The sequence below is a fragment of the Mastigoproctus giganteus genome, chromosome 10 (assembly GCF_048544385.1).
Source record: "Mastigoproctus giganteus isolate SK-2022 chromosome 10, ASM4854438v1, whole genome shotgun sequence".
Taxonomy (NCBI): domain Eukaryota; kingdom Metazoa; phylum Arthropoda; class Arachnida; order Uropygi; family Thelyphonidae; genus Mastigoproctus; species Mastigoproctus giganteus.
In genome coordinates, this window is record NC_143584.1 from 44,402,623 (window position 1) to 44,426,597 (window position 23,975).

The 23,975-nt window shown below is 35.9% G+C and overlaps 1 protein-coding gene across 2 annotated transcripts in view; it reads right to left on the minus strand.

Annotated features, from left to right (window-relative positions):
- The window catches only part of LOC150079006 (cytokine receptor-like), a 453,754-nt gene that overhangs the window by 33,797 nt on the left and 395,982 nt on the right, over positions 1 to 23,975 (minus strand). For both annotated transcript variants that reach the window (XM_090383341.1, XM_090383340.1), the window contains exons 15-16: positions 9,846 to 9,936; positions 2,267 to 2,342 (exon numbers count right to left, since the gene is read on the minus strand). In XM_090383341.1, coding sequence (XP_090239467.1) covers positions 2,267 to 2,342; positions 9,846 to 9,936 — 167 coding nt within the window. The remainder of the gene's footprint in view (positions 1 to 2,266; positions 2,343 to 9,845; positions 9,937 to 23,975) is intronic.

Genomic DNA, 23,975 nt, shown 5'->3' on the forward strand with positions numbered 1-23,975 from the left:
CTTGTACAGCAGGGAAAAAGCAGGCAAAAAAATATGTAAGTCAAAACAGGTCTAGAAACAAACCAAAAGTATAACAAGAAAGGGAATGATACCTGGAGTTTTCAAGTAAAACAAAGTGGAAGGAAGACGGTGGAAAAATCAAGTGCACATATTTAGTAGAATAGACTACATCAGTGACTTAGCTACAGGATAAAGCAATTTATAGTAGCATAACAGACTTGATAGAGAGCTGTGAAGAAGTGAAAATAGATATGGAAATAGTGACCTCTACAGTCTTATTCTGAACAAATAAGAGAATAGAGATATATAAGAGTAGCGTTAGAAAAGAAACAGTATATCTATAATGTAGAAATGTGGTTGAAATAAAAGGACTTTACCAATATAAAGTCAAAAGATATACAAAAATAAAACAGTTCTTAGATAAATAAACAGTATTGAACATAGCTGTAATAAAACAAATAGAAAGTAGACCAAATCTTCAAAGAAATTGTGGTTACTGAAAGTCAGTTCCATTGTGATTTCATAAAATCATGGCATTTAACTTACAGTATCCAAAAGTCAGCTAGCCACCACACATATAGAAGAACAAAATATCCCCCAATTCATAGTTATTCTTAAAGAAATATATACTACTCCTATATTATATATATTTGAAGCTACACCGAGTATTTAATATAGCATCCATTACATTAAATTCTTGAAATTTTTATTTCTTTATATCACATGGCACTCCACATAGAATTACTTCATTATATGTTCTCAGAGAAGAAAAGACAGCCTACTATTTGAGGAGGAAACCAGTTAAGTTTCAAAACAGACTACTGGAGTACTCATTTTATATACAGGTAGTTCTCAACTTTACGAGTTAATTCGTTCCTAGCACATGCTCGTAAAGCGAACACTCATAAAGCAGGAATTTAATTCCCATAGACATAAGGTTAAAAATAGGGGTTACGTTCTCAACAATGAAATTAGTTAGCTAATTAGTTTGTTTAAACAATGATTGATTTATCAAAAAAAATTAAAAAACGTAGCCTGTAAAATATAAATATAAAGAAATTATTTATGACTTACAAATGTTAAAGAATGTTTATTCTTCATCATCATCAACTAAATGCACACTCGTTGATCACTCATTATTGGCTCGGCACTCGTTGGTTTGTTGCACAAGGAGGTTTCTTCAGAAATGCTTAAAGGTGTTTATTTCCAAGATAATCTCTTTTAATTATAAATTTCACGATTGCATGCATAAGCATTTTTTTTAATGGCACACACAAATTGCAACTAACACGATTTGCGTGGAGTAACAAGTTTACGAGGCTTAAAAAAAAAAGGAATGAAGAAAAGATTCTGAAAATTTGTTTTTTATACGATTGAAGTAAAGGGGAAACACATTTCACCATAATAACATAAAAAACTAAACAATCCAAGCTATCGGGTATTTTTGCAAATGCAATAACATAGTTTACTGCCCGTTTATAATTGCTTGCAGTAACAGAAAAGCCCAATAAACTGGAAAGTGCAAATTGTTTTTACTGTTTTATGGTCGTGACCTCCAGAAATGTGCTTTAGAAAAATATCAAAGGTGTTTAAAATTAATTTTTATAATGGAACATATGATAACGATCAAAGCGTAGTGCATTTTAATGATTTGAATTGGTAACTAATACAATTTACAAACCACATTCACAACCTTTTATATGGCCTTAAGGTCACGCTCGTGATCTTAAAAAATGACATTTTAGAAAGATAAATAGCTTAGCTATACAGCAAAAATTTCAACTTCCGAGATCTTGAAATGAATTTCCAAACAACAATGTGTTATTGGGTTCACATTATGATATTAATAACGATATGATGGTGTCTCTGGACACCATCATATCGTTATTAATATCGTAAAGCGGGGTACACTGCATTGTATAGCTACGCACGTGGTTTGGAATGCAGTATTTATGAATGTTTAATATTCATTTTTTGCAATTAATGTTCATATTTTCGATTTTGTTGATATTTGATACTTGGGGGAAAAAACTCGTAAAGTGAAAACTGCCTGTAAATAACAGAATATAATTTTGGAGATGCTATTTGTATAGAAATAAAACTTTTTGAAGCAACTCAAGAATACTTGAGTCTGCCACACTGGCATTGGTAAGACCACAGCATTTACTAATGGTACCTCAAAAGTCTGCTAGCTTCCAAACATATAAGGACAACACAATTTCAATGTATTAAATTTAGTTTGGTATCATTACCATAGCATACTTGCCTCACTTGGGGAATCCAAACCAACTGGAAGCTGTACTTTAGTAATATCCTTTATCATATCCACCTTTTTCTTCATCCTAATAAAAAAATAAAAGAAATGTGTAAAGATGGATGCATAAATTACACAAAATGCCAAAACTAATAGAAGGATAGCAGAAACTGGAGATGTTGTAGGTGTGAGAAAGAATGTGAATTTCCTATATGCTCTAATGAATTAAGCAAATTATAGGCTGAATTAAATAGTCAATTAGACAGAATGGAACTGTAAAGCAAAAAACTATTAAATAAAAATGATTAAATTAATATAAGGAGTAAAAGCCGGCATTAGATATGGGTGGATAATTTTGGTTATAAGTCCAAGAAAGGGGAAGAGAAATTATAAAATTAAAATCTGATGTTAGCTAAAAGTAAATATTGATACATAATCAGGTAATTTCTTTTTTTGATGGAATCTTCCATGCTGGAACATTTGTCTTCTGAGATATTGTCAATTTGGCTTTAACTTTTTTTCTCCGCTAACTAAATGGGAATCTTTTTTTTCTAATGCTTTTTAGTGCTCGAGTTCTGGAGAAGGTTTATGATTTATTATTATTTATTTATTTATTTATTATTATATATTTTTTTGTTTATAGACCTCACTGTTAAACCACAATTGTGGTGCCTTTATTTACTTTTGTGATGTTTTCTTCATTTCTTCTTGAGATAAGATGAATCACCTTTATAATCAGTGCATTCTTAAGGATATTGATGACTTTGTTACTGATAGCTTTTCTGGCTAAATTCTGCATCCTGTTGAAGCTCTTATGTAAATTAGTGAGGCAGCCAAGTAACAGGATCTTTTTGGGAGTAGGTGTAAAATGCACTCTTTTGAGTACAGGAATACCTTGCACAGTGCGGTTAATTCGTGTAAAAAAAATACCGCGCTATGCAAAACCGTGCTGATCGAGGTATTATTAGTACGTATTTTAATGTAATGCGTTCCAACAACTTGATTATATGGGTTGAGTTGCAAAAATATATAGGTGTTTGTTTACTATAAATTGATGCACATGAAACAAAATATAAGTGAAGTATGTACTGTATTTTTATTTTTAAAAATAATTGATCGGCTTAGTTTGCACAGTTTTTTTCTTCTTTTTATCTGCATACACCTCTTTATAACATTGAAATTTTGAAATGCCTGCCTTACTTTCATACCTCGTTCGATGTTTGGCCCTAGAAGAACACTCGGCGCCATTACATTTCTTCTTTCCACTCATATTTGTGTATAAAGGTGTATAACATTTTTAAAAAAATAATCTTTAATAAAAATACACAGCGAAAAATGTTTGTACATCTTACGCACAATCAACGACCTCACTGCTCGGAATCTAGAGTGTTTACTAATCTATCAAAGCTAGCAGAGTCCGTACATAATGGGAGTTGTGACAACAGTCAGCGTGGCCTTGAATTCATAATGCATTGGTCTATGTGCTGGCATTATAATACATACATACATACATATCAAATGTATTGGTGCGTAACGCAGTTAATTTTTTTTCAATTTGTAAACCACACTATAGCGAAACCCACGCTGTTCGAAACCGTTCTATGCAAGGTATTCCTGTACTTCTATTTCAGCAAGAGGAAAGCTGAAATATAAAATAGGATCTAGCTGATTTAAGACACTTTTCGATAGCTGAACAGTAGATGGGGACATCATCTTATCATTCCATGACAAACATGTAGAAGTGAATAACATTCAGCTCCCCATGTCATGGCATATAATACTCAGAGAATGTTTAATTTACTGAGACAAGCAGTACAGAGATATTTTGTGTATTCTAGGAAATTTAGTTTGCTATCCATGATTAATCTGAGAAGTCAGACTAAGTTTGAATGGGATTTGTTGATTGTTTTGTCTTAGTTCTGGATTAGGATGCATCTTTTGCTTTTTGCTGAAGAAAACAAAAGATGTAGTTTTCAAAAATTGACACTGTTTTTGCATCAAGATTCAATATCCATTATAAATGGACCATGACTATTTTATTTATAGCACCTTGGAGCTGTCTGTCTGTCTCTCTCTCTCTCTGCCGTGCACATATTCTGTGAGTGATGTGAAGTGGTAAAGGTTACTGGCATACAGGTTTATGTTTCAACTGTTTCTGAAATAACTTATGTGATAGGATTGGTTTTGATTGCAAACAGGGTTGTGCTGAGGACTGAGTTTTGGAGAACTCCCTATTCTTGATTCTATTTTGAGACAGGATATAATAGTAATGGACTTGAAAGTTCATTTACACAAGAAGTTCTGGATGAACTTTGGTAGATGGCCTTGCATTCCTAGTTTGTCTAGTTCACAAAGTATACCTCATCTCCAGGTAGTATCAAAACCCTTTTCAATGTCAAAACACATCAAGATGTGCTTGTTTCAAAGAAAGGCATTGCACATATTTTCTTTGGCCTTTATCATGAGATATTGTATTGACCTGTTCTTCCAAAAACCATAATGATTCAGATTAAGAAGATTATATGAATCAAGAAACCACGTTAACTGCTCATTCAAGTTTTTACCGAAATAACTAGTGTGGGTGATAGTTATTTGGATTTGAGCAATCCTTCCCAGGTTCTGAAATAGCCAGTACAAATGAGTGTTGCCCATTGGTTTTGATTTGGCTAAGATTTAATGCAATTCTGTTATAGTAAAGAGTTGGTTGCATCATCCAAAATTTTATGTAAATTAATTTTGCATTTTTCAACTGGAGCTTTATATTTTTGAAAGACTTGGACTGTATGTTGCTGGCAATTCTGAAAGATTTCTCCTAATCATGTCCTTTCCAGCTCATTATCAGCTTAGGGGCTATTAAAAACCAGCCTGAGATTTGCCTAATCTTATTCGAGATGATTCTAGTGTCCACTTCTATTAATTTTGTTAACAAAAATGATCTAGGGCTCTTTTTCTGACTTTTCTGCCATATACAATGGGCCTTGGCTCTCGCTTTCTTATATTATTTTATGAGATTAGTAGTGGTGGGAAACTTTCAGAATTAATTTCAAGCCCTATTTTTTTTTTTCTTTCTTTCTTTCTTTTCTTCACTGCATTCTCCATTTCACTATTGTTTTCAATGTTTATGGTACTGACTTGGATCTTTTGGTATTGCAATATTTGCTGCAGTGATTATTTGGTTTGTGACAAAAGTGACATCACTATCAATATCAGAATATACTGCGGCTTGCTCACCTAAAGCAGCAGCAGATTGGTACAAATTACTTGTCCTCTTTTGTCTAGATGGAGAGGGTAACTGGTTAAATCTTTGAAGTTTCAATGAAAATGTATGATATGTGAACAGGTAATTCAAATCATGTGTGCTGCAACTAGTTTAAGGGGTGCTTGTAAACAAATATGCCTGGAGTGAATATTAGTCAACCAAAATGAAGACTCCTCCATAAGCAGCCACTGTGTTTGATGATCTTGCATATATATATATATATAGCATAGCATTTAATTGAGAATGTTTACATGGGGGAGTTAGGTTTGTTTCTTGTAAAAAAAAAACTTGCACGTTGTGGGTAGAAATAAGATCTTTGATATCATTAAGTATTGCCAATCTGTTTTGACTTTTTCTTTCTTCCTTTTAGAAAAATTTGTTGACTATATCACCTCTTGTATAAAGTTCCAGGATTGTTTACATCTTCTTGCTTTTTATCAACAATTTCCACAGAGACAGTATTTCACTGTTTTGTTTGTATGCAGCTATGGTAGTTTTTGAAAAGCTTGTTGGTGTTGACTTTTTAGCATCTGGCAAAATTATGGTGTGTTATATGTTTAGTCAACTTTTTTGTTTTGTTTGAGAAAAGTGTCCACACCCAGTCCACTATGGGGATGTGTGTGTGTGGGGGGGGGGGGGACTGAGATACCAGTTTATGTTCCAGTTGCCTTTGATCTCTGTAATATTGATGCTGTTGCTGCATGGGTTCTCACTGTTGGGGGTAAAGGAATCTTCATTTTAGCCACTTGTATTGGTATGAGACCTTATATTCAATTTTATATTTCTGAATTTGCTTCTCTTTTTACATATATTGCACCCTCCGGAAAAAGCAGCAGATTTTTTTTGATTTTTTTTTTGTTTTTAGGAGCATTAGCAACTAAAGCCATATTGCTCCGGTGCGGTGGTCATTCCCTGACCTTTCTGCATGCTCCGTATTTGGTGGTGATGGGCTTGAACCCCTAGTCTAATCAAGAAGCTTGTGCTATGCACCGCTGCTCCTTCCCACCTGGCTACGGAGACGCCTAAAAGCAGCAGAATAGTCTTTTTTTGTAGTTCAGGCATCATGGAGATTGCATATTCCATTCATCATTAGAATGTTCTTTTGAGCCACTAATAGTGCAAACATCTATCCTTTTGTATACTGTTTGGGAATGGCCAAACTTTTGGCACTTGAAGCATCTCATAGGACTGGTATGTATGGCTTTACCTGGCAGTTCAGGTATCCTGCTTTCACTGATGTTGGCGAAGTTGGAGTGTTAAAAGTAAGTCAGAGTGCAGTTTGATGTCAGTTTTCCATCCTTTTTAATAAAAATTCTTTTGGTTTGTATGATATTTTAGTTTCATAATTCTTATTCAATTTCTTCTTCAGAGCTGTTTACAAGATTCCATTTCACAATGACCCCTTTTGATGCATTAAAGTGGCATGTAGAATAACTTTAATGGGATTCCCAACAAAAGTTGTGGTTTTTTTATAAATACAGTGGCAGACAAAAAAAAAAAAAATTCATCACTTGTGAATTTTGCAAATAATGTGTTTTGTGCTGCATTGTGGGTTGTTCAAAATGTTCATTTGCTAGATAGAATATATATTTCTGTGAATGAAATCCAATAAAAAGCTCCACCTGATATATCTAACTGCCATAAATATCTTCCCAAAATGTAAAATGAGAAATCATGCAAACGGCAATCATCACAACCAAACATAAATTTTATTGCATTTACATGTACCAACTGAAATGACTTGTTTCAACACCATCTCAAACACCATTGCAGTTTTGGATCAGGAGCACTAGCATGGTGATTATGAAGGTATAGCCATTTCAAATATCAATTTTGGGAAGGCCTAGTCACTCCCTTATGGCCTGATCCAGGTCTTCTCTTCACATCACCGGTTTCACGCTTTAATTTCAGCACCTGGGATACTGTTGACAGCCTATTTTATCAGCGCTAGCATGCATAGAAAGCTCTTCCTGGGACAGAGCAACAACTACTTTTTTTCTTGGTGGCAACTGAACATATGGAGTCATGCGACAAAGGGAGAAAGTTTACTAACAAGCTGATCCATTAAAGCAGTTGTTCCCAAACCTTCTCGGTTCACGGCACCCTTAGTGTCCCAATAATTTTTTCATGGCACCCCTAGGCCAAAAGAAATACCTAACACAGTGGTTTCCGATCTTTTAATATATACCTATATGATAATTTTATTCTTTATATAGAGGTACTAAATAAAGATCAATTACAGATCACCACAAAATTAAAAAGATACAGTACAATGGATACTGTACACCTTTTTATGATGAAATAAATGTATAAATTTCAAAAATAAATAAATAAAATAATAACTTTAAGTAACTTAAACTATCTTATGTTTAAGTTACTTAAAAGTTATTCAGCACACTGGTCGAAAACCACTGCATTAAAGAGTGGGCAATCAAGAAGGCTAGATTTACATTTTTCTTTTGTCTCTTGGAAGTAGATGAATTAGGATCATCAGCACAGCAAGAATCAATTCACCTCAGTTTATGGCAGTCATAAAACAACTAGTCTTGTGTATAACCCCCACCCCTCACTAGCAGTTTTCTGATTCACCTAACTTTGCCTTAAGAGCATCAGAAAATATTTTTTCACTTCATCTATTTAAACTGTATGCCATCCCTATGAAAAACAATCTCACTTGTTAAAAAGGGCAGCCCACGCTGAGAAAAATTCTAGATAAATTCCACAAGCCTTGTACAAACCTTTGAATTAACTGACAAGGCTCTCATGTACTCCTTCCTACTGTGCTTGGACAAAATTCCAGATACTTACAAATTTAGCTCTAAATCATGGTTTCCATCAACATCTCATACCTATGAACTAAAACCTCAGATTACCAATCTTTAATATCACAAGTACCTACATGCATAACAACACCACCTTCAGTTCCCTTAAACGTTTTATAAGTTCTATATCATTAACTTTTGCTGCTGGCAAGAATACCATGGTTCCATTCTACTTACCCTTTTTGCATAATAAATTTCATGTTTATGTGACAGAGTCATTAACAATAGCTACTTCCCGTGGAACCAGCACCTTCTGCTCTTGGTGATTATAGTTTTTAGTGTTTTCTTCGTGCAAGAAAACTTTTCCACGGATGCTGAAGTAGTGGTTACAATAGTTTCCCTATTATAACATTTTAAGACTCAAAAAAAAAAAAAAAAAAAAAAAAAAAAAAAAAAATAATAATAATAATAATAAAAAACAAATAATAATAATAATAATAATAATAAAATAATAATAATAATAATAATAAATAAATAAAAAAATAAAAAATAAAAAAATAATAATAATAAAATAAAATAAAAAAAAATAATAAATAAATAATTTAAAAATAAAGAGAAAAAATAACCAATATCTGTCAGTTATAATTACAAGAAACCAACGAGACAGAGGTAGATAAAAAGCAGTCAACAACAAAGTTTCCGTGGTTGTATTTATTAATTCTCAACTGCAACTAAAGCAGCTTTTTAATTTTTTTTCTTGTTTTTTTTTTTTCAACTTGTTTGTTTGTTATTTGCTTTTTAGGAGCATTAGCAACTAAGGTCATATTGCTCCGGGGATATGCAGTGGTCATTCCCTGACCTTCCTGCATCCTCCGTATTTGGTGGTCACAGGCTCAAACCTCGGTCTAATCAAGAAGCGTGTGCTACACACTGCTGCTCCTGCCAAACTGGCTACTGAGGCACTTTTTTCAACTTAAGCCTTAGAATTTGATAAAGCATCCAGAAGTGAGTGATATGATAAAATCACATTACTGACAATGCTATATCACTCTTGCTCCAGGATATTGGTAATTTTTCTACAGTACTTTGAGATCTTGCCACTTACTATCAGCCTTATAGTATAAGATTTCAAAAATCTAGCATGGGACAAGTCTTAATTTCACCAAATTTGAGGCACAGCTGTATATTATTTCCATATTATAATTATACAATCAGTTTTAATGAAAAGTAATATACTGATACTAACTATTCTGCACTATTTCAAAAGTACTGTTTTTTGTTTGTTTGGGTTTTAGGAGCATTAGCAACTAAGGCCATATTGCTCCGGGATATGCGGTGGTCATTCCCTGACCTTTCCGCATCCTCCATATTTGGTGGTGATGGGCTCGAACCCCGGTCTAATCAAGAAGCGTGTGCTACGCACTGCTGCTCCTTCCCACCTGGCTATGGAGGCGCCTTTCAAAAGTACTAAAACAAAAATTCAAAACTTTCTGCAAGAATGTTACAAAACTTCATTTTTATAAAGTTGCAATGTACTTCTTGGATTAGATATTTGTAAAAATATGCTTACCAACGGAGCAGAAGATAAAGTAAGACTACAAGCAATATCAAACCAAGTGCACTGCCAACAGTTACTCCTATGATAAGAGCTAAATCAAGTCCTAAAATATGTAAAAAAAAAAAAAATTAATATGTAAGACATTTATATTTCCGTGTAAAACATAGCTTTTTCTAGGCAAAATAAATTTAAATTTAGTGTTTATTTATTTATGTTTATTGTATGTTGTTTATTCTATAAACTATCTATGAAGTTTGTTAGATGAGAACACTTTGTGTGATAGTTCTCAGCAAGTAAGAAAAATAAATGTGCATACACTAAAACCAAGACATTTTCCCTTTGTTTGAATCATATTTTTATATGATTCAAGCAGTGCATCCAAAGTGGATCAACATTGCAATTATTCAATTTAAATTGCTAAAAAGTAAGAACCACAAGAAATTCATAACAGAATGTTGGCTGTGTATGGTAAAGTGTGCCTATTTAAGAATCTGTTTTAAAGTGATCATGAAAGCTGAGAAGGAAGTCTATGCCTAATTTTGTCAACAGGAAAAGTTATGGTAACCATTTTTTATGGCCACCATAGCCTTCTGCTGCTAGACTCCAAGAACCTGATAACAACAATCCATCATTGACCAGACAGAAAGTTTCTAGTAGTTTAAGAGTTGGTGGTTAATTGATTTCTCCATTAATTTAGAAAGAGTAGAAGTAATTGCAATGGGACGATAATTGGATGGGAGGGATTTCTCACCCTTTTTAGGAACTGGCTGGATATGAGCAAATTTCCAAGCAGAAGGAAAAAGAAAGTTCATTTTCTTATTCCACCATTGGAATAAGAAAGTGAAAAAGGCAGCAAAGAACAGGAGTAAGTTCAGGAGCACAGGTTGTGATAACAAGTGAAGCAATACCACCAGGACCTGATGGTATTTCTTAGCATTAAGATTAGCATCTTAATGGTAAGAAATTAGAATCTCTTAATTAGAATCTTAGCATTAAGATTCGTCAAAATCCTTCTGACATCCTTTTGAAGGAAGACCACAAGAGGCATTGAATGGAGCATGTTGGGAATGGTGAGAGGTGTTTTACCAAGATCATTAATACGTGAGTTGGAAGTAAAATGGGATGTCAGCAGGTCAGCTTTATCCATGGCTGAAGTGACAACAGAACCATCCTGTTCTGAGAGATGTGGGAGCAGAGATGGGCAAAAGTTGCGGCCAATGGCTTTGGCAAGAGCACAGAATGTTCGGCTACCATTAGGGCAAGAAGCAAGTTTTCTACTCTTAGCCTGTTCAAACTCTAGTTTGGACTGATTAATAACTGCTTTACAATTGTTATGAGTTTTGGTGTAGGCAGAAAATGAAACTGAAGAATTGGAAACAAGTCAATTATGATATGCAATGTTCTTCTCTTGAACAGCCTTAGCACATTTATTGGAAAACCAGGATTTAGATAAAGGATGAGATTTTAAAGTAGTGTGGAATAAAGGATTCCATTCCTAAAAGAATAATTTCACTGACACGATCTGAGAAAACGTTGACATCAAAAGTTTTGAAAACAGTAATTCGACCAAGAAAAAGAAATCTCACAGATCATCCCATTTTGCATTCTTGTAATGCCAAACAATATGAGGTTGGGAATAGACATGAGATAAAGGCTCCACTGGAGAAGAGACAATCACCAAGTTGTCTCTTCTCCAATGAGACAATCACCAAGTTGTGATCTGAGGTGCCTAAAGGACCACTCACTTCGACCATGTACTTAGAAGGGTTGTTTGTGAGAAAAAGATTAAGCGTGTTGGCTGTATGGTTAGGATTGTCCGGTATTCTTGTAGGTAAATGAACAATCTGTGCAAAGTCATTAGTAATTGCAAAAGCCTCAGCATCTCAACCAGCTGGGTCGGTGTGACTAGAAAAGAGAAGCCAGCTGGAGTTGTGAACATTAAAATCACCTCACTTTTAGGAAAGTTGGACTGGAGAAAGTCAAGTTGCAAAGAGAGGAAGTCAAAGAGCTCCAAGTGATTAATGGGGTTTGAAGAATGGTAGAGACAACAGATGAATTTGACACAATGAGGAAGAGAGATTTTAAGACAGAAGAGATTCCAAATTACCAAGTCTCTAACAGGTAATATCAGAACGGATATATGCACAATACCACCTTTCAAGCAAAAGGAATCGCACAGTGAATAATTTGGGCAACTGAGATGAGCAGTTGAATCAACCGGTAACTGAGATTCTGTCAGAAAAATTACATGGAGTATGGCAGACTGCAAGTGGAAATGGACATCGTTGAGATTAGAACTGAGACCATATATATTTGTGAAATGAACTAGGAAGTGTTTTGGAGGTTTAGATCTTTTCGCAGATAAGCTTACTCTATTAGTTTGACAGTTCATGGTGTATTCAATAGTAAGAAAAGTGGGAAGGACATGCTGTATGAAGTAATGAAATTTTTGGATATGGCATACACATGGTAAGAATACACCCAGATCCTTGACATAATGTGGCCTCGACAATGATCCCCGCATACACACTACTCGGACTCCCTCCAGTCACTATCTGATCAGGAAGCCTCCCAGAGAGTTACCAATATGTTCAGTCCAGTGTGCTAACTAGCGGCCGGTCTGTGAACATTGTTTTAGAGTTGTACTCTCAAAATGTAAGGAAGTTTGGATCTCACCATGATGTTTATCATAACCTAAAAAGTCAGTCATACTGCATGATGGAAGAGTTGGGGAAGGGTTGACCGGAACTTAGCTCTGGAGACTAAACATGGGTTCCACCACTTTAAGCAAAGTGGTGGTATTGTACCGGTTGATGAGAGTCATCTCCCACCTAATATTGCTGGTAACACAGAGGGGTGGCATTCCTCTATGTGGTGTGAGCGCCACACCTTGACCCCTGCTTACGTTGGTTTACATCTGGGTTGTCTCCCACAGTGTGCTTGTGCATGGAGGTTACACCCAGAATTACTAACAGTTGCACCATCATGAAGGTGCAAGCAGAGGATTTCGCTGTCCGAACTTCACCGAAATTGGGTCCACTTGACTTGAATGTCACCCGTTTTTTGTTTGTAGGCTTTACGGCGCAAGAGCAGCAAACGCCGTAATGCACTTAACTATGGTGAAGTTAAATATATAGTTCTGTATGTATAGATATTATTCAAGATTATACCACGTTGTACAGTTTTATCTGTGAGGAAATCAAAAATTTTGGTCACATGTGGCGTATCTGCTAGGAGGTCAGAAATGCTGAAAGAGGTGTTTGTTGTGGAAAATGAGGTAAACATAGCCTGTCGCTCAGTATTGTAATTGGGGCAGTCAATAATTAGATGCTGGACAGTGAGCCGAGTATTGCACTTTGTGCACTGTGGGGGATCAGTGGCCGCAAGCAGATAAAGATGGGTCAGATGTGTAGGTCCGACTTCTTCATGTCGGTTCTCCTGTATGCTAGAGCTCCAAGGTTTTAGAACTTTTTTAATACCAAGTAGCTTATTGTTACCTTGGTTCTGCCAGATGTGTTGCCAATGTTCAAGACATCACTTCCGTATAATGTACTTATAGTCAGATGCAGTTGTAGTAAATGATTGGTCTATAGGATCAGTAGCAGTTTTGGCAGCTAGGTCGGCCTATTCATTTCCAGATATTCCCGAGTGACCAGGGATCCAACAAAAGAGAACTTGCTGCTTCTTCTGGTTTAACTTAGTCTAGAGTATTCCAGATCTGTATGAGTAAGGGGTTATCATGATTTTTATTCTGCTGTATAGCTTGGATGGCACTAATGGAGTCGGTATAAATAACATTGTGCACTACTGCTGTTGAGAGAATGTATGGCTATGCGGATAGCACAGAGTTCTGTGGTATAGCTGCTACATTCGGTCTGGTGCTTCTTGGATATGGTAATGTTGGGAAATAATGGAATGTCACCTGTATCAGTTCCATCAGTGGTTTAGACTCCCAGGTAGCAAATACAGCTTGTTTGGCATATCTGAGAGAATGTCCGTGACATTCCTCTGTGTGATGTGGATGCCACACTTTAAAAGGGATGTACACTGAATAGTGATGCAATCAAACAGAACTAAAAATGCAACTGCAGAATTTTTAAAGTGATTTTGATGATGCAAACTGGAACACAGTCGAAGCATAGACTAAATTACTCGTAAGTATACATATGGAAATTCTATTTTTCATTTGAACTCTATTTCATTCTAGATCAATAGCAATTTTGCAACATCATACATGTAGAGCTTGTTTGTGTACCAACTCAGAGCAATTTTCAAAATTTTCACATGGCACCACAGCTACAACTTTTATCTTGTTGCTGTGTAAGTGGAAGTTTCATTAGTACTGATATTTGTTTAGTTTTGTGTGATGCACACAAAAAAAATTGAATACACAGTAAAATAAAACAGCCGAAAGCTGTTATTTTATAACATTTCATGAAGTAATCAACAAAGAAAGAAATTAACTGTAATTATGTAGACATGGGTTTTGCTATACAGTATTTGTCATTTTCATGTTTTTATATTAATGTAAATAAAAACACCCATTACTGAGAATGTTATATGGAGATTTAAATAAGTTATGAAACCCCATATTGGAACTGGGGAAAATAAGTTTGGCCATTATTGGAAGATGTCACTATATATATGATCGCATTCGTTTGATCACATACATGAAGAAATGTATACATGCCATTTCTAAGTTGAACCAACAAAAATATAAAATACATAAATATATACAGTCGGACCTCTATATAACAAAGTCAATTGTTCACTTGAAAAAATTCGTTAAACAGAAATTTTGTTATAAAGAAATATTACCTTTTCAGCAATGAAAAATACTGTAACTCAACATTCAGAAATAGGTGGGAATGAATAAATTTTCAAATTTTTTAAACCAATTTATTAATACATACATATTAAGAAATGACTACTTACACAATGCACACAATATATTAGTACACTTTTGAGAATTATTTTGTAAAATATTTGGTTTTTTTTGTTGTACAATGGAGTTTACTGTACACCATTCATAAAAATGTTCTCATTTGTTTAAACACTCAAATACATTTTCTGGCACCTTTTCTTCACACTGAAGGCCTTGAAGCAAAGTTTTGGTCTCGAATCAACTTCACTCATTTACAAATGGCTTCAACTACATCTTCAACACAATTTCGCATGCTTTCAAATGCTGCCAACCTTTCATGTTTGGAAGTTTTAATATTGCAGTCACTGCCTTCATTTTCATCAAACTCATTGTTGATAGTGTCACTAGTTTTGAATACTCTCCAAAATGTTGGAGTCACTTGGATATTCAGCTACTATGCCATCATTATCAACTGCTAAATATTTATCAAGAACAATTTCTCTACTGATCAAACTTCTCGCTTGGAGTTATTCCCAGGGTTGCTCAATATCTTGTAGTAGTTCATCCCACTCATTGCTGTTAGTTGGTGTTTTAGCAAAACCTTTTGAGAAACAATTCTTAATTGTTGTGTCTGTCACATCTTGATTCCACACTTTTGCCAACTATGATATGCACATCCACAAATCTATAAGAGAATTGATAGACTGGTATAATTTTAAAGGGTCAGTTTTTCATTAAAAGCCATATTTGCACCAACCAAAATTGTAATTCTCTCCTTACTATTTTTACCACCTAGTCATTTATCACCTTTAAAAGTCAGTGTCTTGTTTGGCAAACATTTAAAAAAAATAGACCTCTTTCATCACACTGAATGTCTTTGGGCTCATAGTACTCCATAATTTTTTTTTCTTTCCAAAACTGTTTCTTTCTAATAGGTACAGTCTTCTTCAATTACAACTCCACTTTCACCCAAAATAATTTTTTTGAGTAAGCTAAGGTGCTTTTTAAATTTGTCCAGCCAACCAAAACTGGCTTGGAATGTTTTATGCCCCAGAAAAGATGTGTACTCCATAGCCTTTTCATTTATTAATGGCACTGATATTGGCATGTTTTGGTCTCGAATCAACTTCATGTACTTAAAAACAGCTTCATCTACATCTTCAAACAGTCACAATTTCTCACTTCCAAATGAGTCCCATTTCCTCAAACAGTTTGAGAATTTAAACATTGTTTTTCAGAATGGTTGACACATTACTAGCTGGGATACCAAATTTTAAAGCAATTTTTTTTTTAATGCTCCGACCTACACTATCACGAACTTCCGCTACACTCTAGGATTTTATCTTAGACAGTGAGGTTACTTGCACAGTAGCTAAAATAAAACTGATTTCGGGACCACTTGTACCTATTATGTAAACAGAGACAGGTGAAATTTAGTGCAAGTGTGGATGGCTCATAAAAACAACAGATGAATCCAGGATAAAGGAAACTCACCCTCTCTTAATTCTCTAATAGGGTGCTTACAGTAGAAAATGAGTCGACCAGAGCCAATGTCCACGTCAGGAATATGCCCTAATCTTTGCCAATGGCTGTGGATACATAGATAGCAGTTGATACCGGTACAATTTCTCGGTACAGTAGAGGCAACTGTATAGGTTTTATAAGCATCACTAAATTGTGGAATGTTTTAGCTCTTAATTCATACTCTTAAGACCGTTTTATGTCATTTACTATGTTATCTACTTTTATAATTTCTCGCGGATATCTAAATTTCTTTGGTGGCCTAGTCTTGTAAAGCCTAATAATGGTCTTAAAAATCTCATTTGTGCTGCTTCTAGTTTGTGTGCATCTTTCTTATTTATGACCAAAGTCTCACAGCTGGTGAAGAGGGCTGGTTTTGAAGTGATGTTGTGCAGTCGTAATTTTGTTTCAGTTGTCATTTGTTTTTCAAAGTGGCATTTAATCATTCCATTCATTTTATTATATTTTTGTAGTTTAGTGTGGATGTGGATTCCCTACATTTGATATTAAATTTCCCAAATAGGTGAAGTCAGATATTTATTCTATTATTTTATCATCAATAACAATTTTGACTCTGTATGTTTTTTCCACATAATCCCATTGATTTTGTTTTTGAGGTGGAGATTTCCATTTCATACTTTTTACATATTTTATTAAGTTCATTTGCTGCTGTCTGTAGTTCATCTTCGGATTTTGTAATTATTACTTGATCATCAGCATATAATATAGTTTGGATTTTATTCCTGTTGTTCAACTGTATTCCGTTGTTAATTGTTTGTTTCCATTCTTTTAAGAATTTTATTGATGTAGATATTAAATAAATTTGGTGATAGTCCACATCCTTGTTTGACTCCTTTATTGGTGTTAACTGGGTCTGATAGTTGGCCATTAGAATATTTTATACAGACTTTTGAGTTTTTATATAGGCTTTGGATCACTTTCCGGAGTTGGGTTGGGATATTTTCTTCACGTAGAATCTGCCAAAGTTTTTCCAGGTTTACACTGTCATATGCTTTTTCATAATCAATAAACAGCAGAAATGTTGGTAGATTGAATTCTCTTCTTTTCTCCAAAATTTGTTGTAGTGAGAAAATGGCATCTATTGTGCTTCTCCCTTTTCTGAATCCATTGTTCTTCTAAGAATTGTTCACTGTATTTATTAAGTTTATTCTTTAGTATATTAGAGTATAGCTTTGCAGCAGTTGACAGCAGTGTTATCCCTCTGTAGTTGTTAGGGTTATTTCTGGAGCCTTTTTTGTGTAAATTGAATACTATTCCTGTTTCCCAATCTTTGGGTATCTGTTGCTTATGCCATATGATGTTAAATAATTTTAACAGTGCGTTTTTTAGTAAGGTTCCCCTATATTTAAATAGTTCTACATTCAAATTGTCTATGCGTGTGTGTGTGTGGTATGGGTGTTTAATGGCGCAAAAACTGCTGTGGCTATATTGCGCCTATTCATAGGTATGTTGAAAAGATAAAATAAATAATTAATTAATGTGAACACGGTTCAATCTCATTTCATGCCAGAAGCTAATCATAGTCGCTTATACATTCCTATTTGTTTCAAATAACAGAAGAGTTCATTAATATTGGCATTTTCACCAATGATATCATTTAATGTTATCCGTTCCCGGAAATTAGCCAGCGAATGAAATATTGAAGTTCGATGTTGATGATAATGTGGACAGTCAATCAAAATATGTTTGACTGTTAGATGCTCAGAGCACTGTGAACAATGAGGAGGATCATCGCCTGTCAGTAGATGGAGGTGAGTCAGATGAGTATGTCCTATTCTAATCCGTGCGAGTACCACTTCTTCTCGCCGAACTGACTGAATACATGAGGGCCAAAATTTTGGGTCCTGTTTCAACTGGAAAAGTTTGTTATTTGTTTGTTTATGCCATAGCTTTGTCAATTGTTCATGGTATGCTGTTTGAATTATAATATTATAATCAGAAACAGGAATAAAAACAGAGGTAAAGTCTAGTGTTGACGGATTTTTAGCAGAAATATCAGCCAACTCGTTCCCTTTGATGCCTGAATGTGCTGGAATCTAGCAGAAATTCACTCGTTGCTGACGATCTTCAATTTTCAACAGCAAATATTTGATTTGATTTAATATAGGGTGATCCTTATGAGACAAATTCTGCATTGCTCTAATTGAGCCGAGAGAGTCGGTGTAAATTAAATATTTTGCAGATGGGTGAAGAGTCAAGTTTTCTAGAGCTAATTGAATTGCATATAATTCCGCTGAAAAGCTGCTGTACTCAGGTGGAAGAGAGGCTGATATGATAGCAGAGGGAAACACTGCTGCTGCTCCAACAGTTGAATCAGTTTTAGAACCATCAGTATATATCGGTAAGAAGTCAAAATGGTTTTGAATATGGCTAGCATGGAGTTGCTGCACATTCAAAGTCGGTAAACAATTCTTTCCCCATTGGAGAAAATAATCATTGCAGGCTGGTTGAGGAAATGGAATCCATGGTGGGTGAGAATAATTCTTTCTGTGCTGCCTACTCTGGAGAGGAACATTCCAATTTTGTGCTATTTCAAGGAGCCGTAGGCCTGCTGGTCGTATTTTATTTGGTTTATTTCTAAAGAGATTATGAAATGGTGGATTAAAGAGATATGGTTGGATGGGGTGCAGAGAACAGTTTTGTATTCTGGCTGCATATTTAAGTAGTAACATTTTTCTGCGGAGGTACAGAGGGGGCTCATGGGCTTCAATATATAGACTATAGGTTGGTGAAGTCCTATAAGCACCAAGGGCAATCCTCAGTGCCATGTGTTGTACAGGATCGAGCCAGCGCAATACACTCTTTCGGGCAGAATCATAAACTGGGCACCGTAATCCAACCGAGATCTAATCAGTGATCTGTATAAGAGCAGCAAGGTTGTACGATCTGCTCTCCAAGACTGGGCAGATAGAGCTCTTAGCATGTTCAGCTTTTTCAGACAGGTAGTACGTATTACTTTAATGTGCTCACAGAAATTTAACTTGCTGTCTAATATTAATCCCAAGAATCTAATATTGTTGGCAATCGGAATGGTGGAATTTGATATCCTAAGTTCAGGGTCTATATGTAATTTACGTTGATTACAAAAGTGGATTGCAACTGTTTTCTGATGGGAAAGCCGATATCCATTGAAATCAGCCCATTTTTGAATTTTATTGAGGGATATTTGCAATTGCCGTTCAATAGATCTCATGCTCTGAGAATGGCAAGAAATGGATAGATCGTCAGCATAAAGATAGGCTTCTACAGTATTTGGAAGTTCTTTTGAAATGGAATCAATTCTAAGGGCAAATAGGGTTGCACTCAAAACCGACCCCTGTGGTACTCCTTCTTCCTGCAAGAATGTAGGAGAAAGGGAGTTTTGGTATCGAACCTGGAAAGAGCGGATCTGGAGGAAGTTCCTAATGAATATAGGCAGGTTGCCTCGTAGACCAAGATTATGTAGGTCACTGAGAATGCCATACCGCCAGGTAGTATCGAATGCCTTTTCTATATCAATGGAGACCATGACAAGGTGTTCGTTTTTCACAAAGGCATTGCGAATTTCAGATTCGGCCTTGATCATCAGATCTAGAGAGGACCTATTTTTCCGAAAGCCATGTTGACAATTACTCAGTAGTTGTTCAGTTTCAATGATCCAGCTGAGTCGACTGTGGATCATTTTTTCAAGAATTTTACCAAGGCAACTTGACAGAGAGATTGGCCTGTAACTATTAGGGTTGGAAGGATCTTTTCCAGGTTTCAAAAAGGGCAAAACTGTAGCATGGTGCCAAGAGGTTGGATAAATATTTTCCAGGAAGATCCGGTTAAAGAAGACTAGCAGCATTTGTAAGTTTTGCTCATCGAGATGCTGCAGCATGACATAATATATGCCATCTGGCCCAGCTGCACTGTTTCGTGTTGTTCTGATGGCTTGTAAAAGTTCACAATATTCAAGAGGCTGATTATACGGAAGTGATAGTGAGGTTCTAAAGTTGATGGGCCTCTGTTCGGTGGAGGTCTTAATTTTTTGGAATTTCGGAGTGTAATTTGATGCAGCAGAGACTTCGGCAAAGGTTTTACCCAAGGCATTCGCTATATCTAGACGACCAGAGAGTTCTTGCCCATTGTATGAAAGAATTGGGGAAGGGATGTTTGGAAACTTCCCAGAAAGCTGTCTAATTTTCTTCCATATTAATCTGGAGGCGGTATTTCTGTTGATGGTACATGCAAACCGAGCCCAAGAATCTTTCTTGGCTTGCCTGTGAATGAACCGCGCTTTTGCCCTTAACTTCTTGTAACTAATTAAATTAATTGTCGTTGGAAATCGACGGAATAAATTGAATGCTTTATTTTTTTCCTTCTTTGCTTTTGTGCACTCTTCGTTCCACCAGTAGTTGAAGTGCCGTCGGGTTTGGGGGTTTGATAATGGAATTGAGTATTTTGCTGCAACTAAAAGACGGGATGTGATATAATCAGTTACTTTGTCTATAGGTTGTAGCTGAATAGTTTCTTTGTCCAGAATTATTGCTGATTGAAATTTGTCCCATTTTGCTTTAGAAAATTTCCCTTTTCTGCAGGGTTGGTCTAATGGTGATTGTGTAGTGAGCAGGTTACAGACAATTGGAAAATGGTCACTTCCCATTGGATCATCCATAGCGGACCACTGAATGACTGGAAACAGTATCGGAGAACAAATCGAGAGGTCAATTGCAGAAGTCTGTCCAGTAGGTAATTGTATGTGGGTGTGTGTACCACTGTTAAGAATGGTAAGGTTCTGTTTATCTAGTAGAGTTTCAATCAGTCGGCCCTGTCTATCTAATTTAGAGGATCCTCATAAAGGGTGGTGGCCATTGAAATCCCCTAGCAAGCAGATTGGGGGGGTAGCTGTACTAAAAGTTCTTCGATATCTTTATAAGAGTAGGTATTGTTTGGTGGGAGATATACTGAGACTAGCGTAAATGCAATCTCAGCAATCAGACGCACAGCAACGGCTTCAATTTGGGTTTGAAGAGTGATTTGGCTAGCAGGGATCTTTGAGTTAACCAAAATAGCTACACCACCACGAGCAGAGTCAGATGTATTCCGATCTCTTCGATAGACTGAGTAGTTTTTTATAGAAACAGAAATTTTAGCAGTTAAATAGGTTTCCTGCAGACAGAAACCCACTGGAGAGTAGCGTCTAATTAAGTACTGAATGTCATCAATGTTGCCTCTAAAGCCTCTACAATTCCACTGTAAAATATAAGGCATTATTTGAGTTTAGAAGAAGCTGTACCTGACGTGGCTGTCTTGTGGCATTCTGGCTTTGGTTTATTTCTTTTTGGAAAGGTCGGTCGACCTGTGTCCATATCTTCTTCTTCTTCTGCATATTTCAAGAATCGGATCTTCCTGTTTAGATGAGTACTCTTGATCCATTGATGTTTCCTGAACACTCAGTTTTGAAGTTGAACTGGGATTATTTGGAGTAGTAGCAATCACTGGCGAATGAGGAGATTTTGCTGGAATCGTAAGAGGCGTATTACTTGCTTGGTCTGAGTGTTTCTGGATATTGGACTGCTGCTGAGAAAGAACAGCTCGAGCCCAGTCAGAGATTGATATGTTGGATGGAACAGTAACATCAGTTTGCGTGGCTATTGTTTGATATTTTTTGGCAATACTGGCATAGCTACGGTTAGATATACAGTAATACCCCGACTTACGCGAACTCGGAGTTACGCGGTTCTTGATTTTTTCGTTTGGCAACGCTGCCGCACACTATCTTCAAGGTCGTTTTTCATATGTTATCGATATACGGTGCGACGGCGGAGAATGAGAGCGAAAGATGAACAAAATTCAACTTTGCTGCTTTTATGTTTTTTATATCAGTGAAGGGGAAACACATTTCACCATAATAACGTAAAAAATAACACAATTCCAGCTATCGGTATAATCGCAAATGCAATTAGATCGAGTTTACTACCAGTTTATAACAGATTTCACTAGCAGAAACGCAACTGGATTTTTATTGTTTTATGGTAGTAACCCCTAGAAATGTGAGGTGTTAATAGTGTATCTCTGCCTTTATGGTGTTGTTTATTCAGTTGCTACATGCGCGCAGCTTTGTTTTTGCGTATCAAAGTGCCTCCTCGTTTTGTAATTGCGCTTTATTCCCTAAAAATGAGTAAAATACTTAATTAAAAGTTGTGAAAAGGAAGCGTCCTGGTGAAGACACTGCAGATTCAGAGAGAAAAAGAAAAGCAATTATCGATAGACAGAGGCGGACTGGGTCAAAAATTCTTACCCGGGAAAATTTATAGTGGCCTCATACTATGGTTTATGGCCAAAATCACACCGGCCACCGGGGTTTCCCCGGTAAGGCTTATGGCCAGTCCGCCTCTGTCGATAGAGAAAAAATATGAAACACTTTGAGCGAAATGAAAGACCATGTGATATTGCACGTGCTACAGGCCTAAATGAAGCAACGGCGAAAAGCACATGACAATTGCAAACTTGACAGGGTGAAAATTGAAAAGGGCTCAATTGTAAAGGGCTTAAAAATTTTAGAAAACATAGACTCCAACGAAGAACGCGTTATAGCTACAAAGCAAGGAATAAAAAAATTATTAGCTTGCTACGAAGAAATTCTGCGTGAAAAAAAGAAGGCGCTGTGTCGTCAGACGAATTTGTTAGATTTTATGAAGCCATCGACATCGAAATAACTTTTTTACGTAAGTCATTTGTTATTTTAACACATATTTTGTATTAATAAAGAACTGCAATTTTATTAATATTTTTCTTCTAAACTAGTGTTTTTGTTAGTCCTTGGTCCCAATTAAGCAAAATTTATATGTATTTATATGCAAAGTTTTACCCCGACTTACGCGAATTCAACTTACGCGATTTTCGTCGGACCCACCTATCGCGTAACTTCGGGGTATTACTGTACTGGGTGCAATTAATTTTCTTGATTCTTGGTAAGTTACTTTGTTTTCGACTTTATATTTTACAATTTTTTTCTCCATTTTCCACTTCTCACATGTTTTAGAGTAAGCAGGATGGTTACCCTTGCAATTAGGACAAGTCATTTCTTTTGCTGAACAGTCATTTTGACTGTGATCAGAAGATCCACAGTTAGGACAAGCTGGGTTCCCTCTGCATGCCGTCTGAAAGTGGCCATACTTTTGGCATTTATAGCATCTCAACGGATTAGGAATAAAAGGACGAATGCAACAGAGCAGATATCCTGCTTTTACTGATGAGGGTAGATTTGGACTGCTAAAGGTGAGGATGATATTTCTGGTTGGTGTGAGTATATTGTCCCTTTTAGTCATAATTCTTTTGACAGCAATTACATTTTGTTCACTTAGCTCTTCTTTAATTTCTTCTTCTGTCACATTCAAAAGGTCCCAACTAGATATAACACCCTTAGATGTATTTAGGGTTGCATGGGCAGTTACCTTTACTGGAATTTTAGCAAAGTTTGTCACTTTCAAGAGTTTTTCAGAATGCCTGCAGCTGACAGTTTCTACTAGTAAGTCCCCTGATTGCAATCTCTTAACCATCTTGGGAGACCCTGCAATACTTTCCAAGTGTTTTTGGATAAGAAAGAGATTCATTATCAGAACAGCCTCTTACTAAGAGGCTGTTCTGATAATGAATGCATTATTAAAAATGCAGGAAACTCAGTCGCAGAGGAAATGGTTTTTAACCTCTTTGCTTGCGAAGAGTCATGTTCGTGCTCTGTGTCTAGCCGACTGCTTGTCGGTTCTAAACAA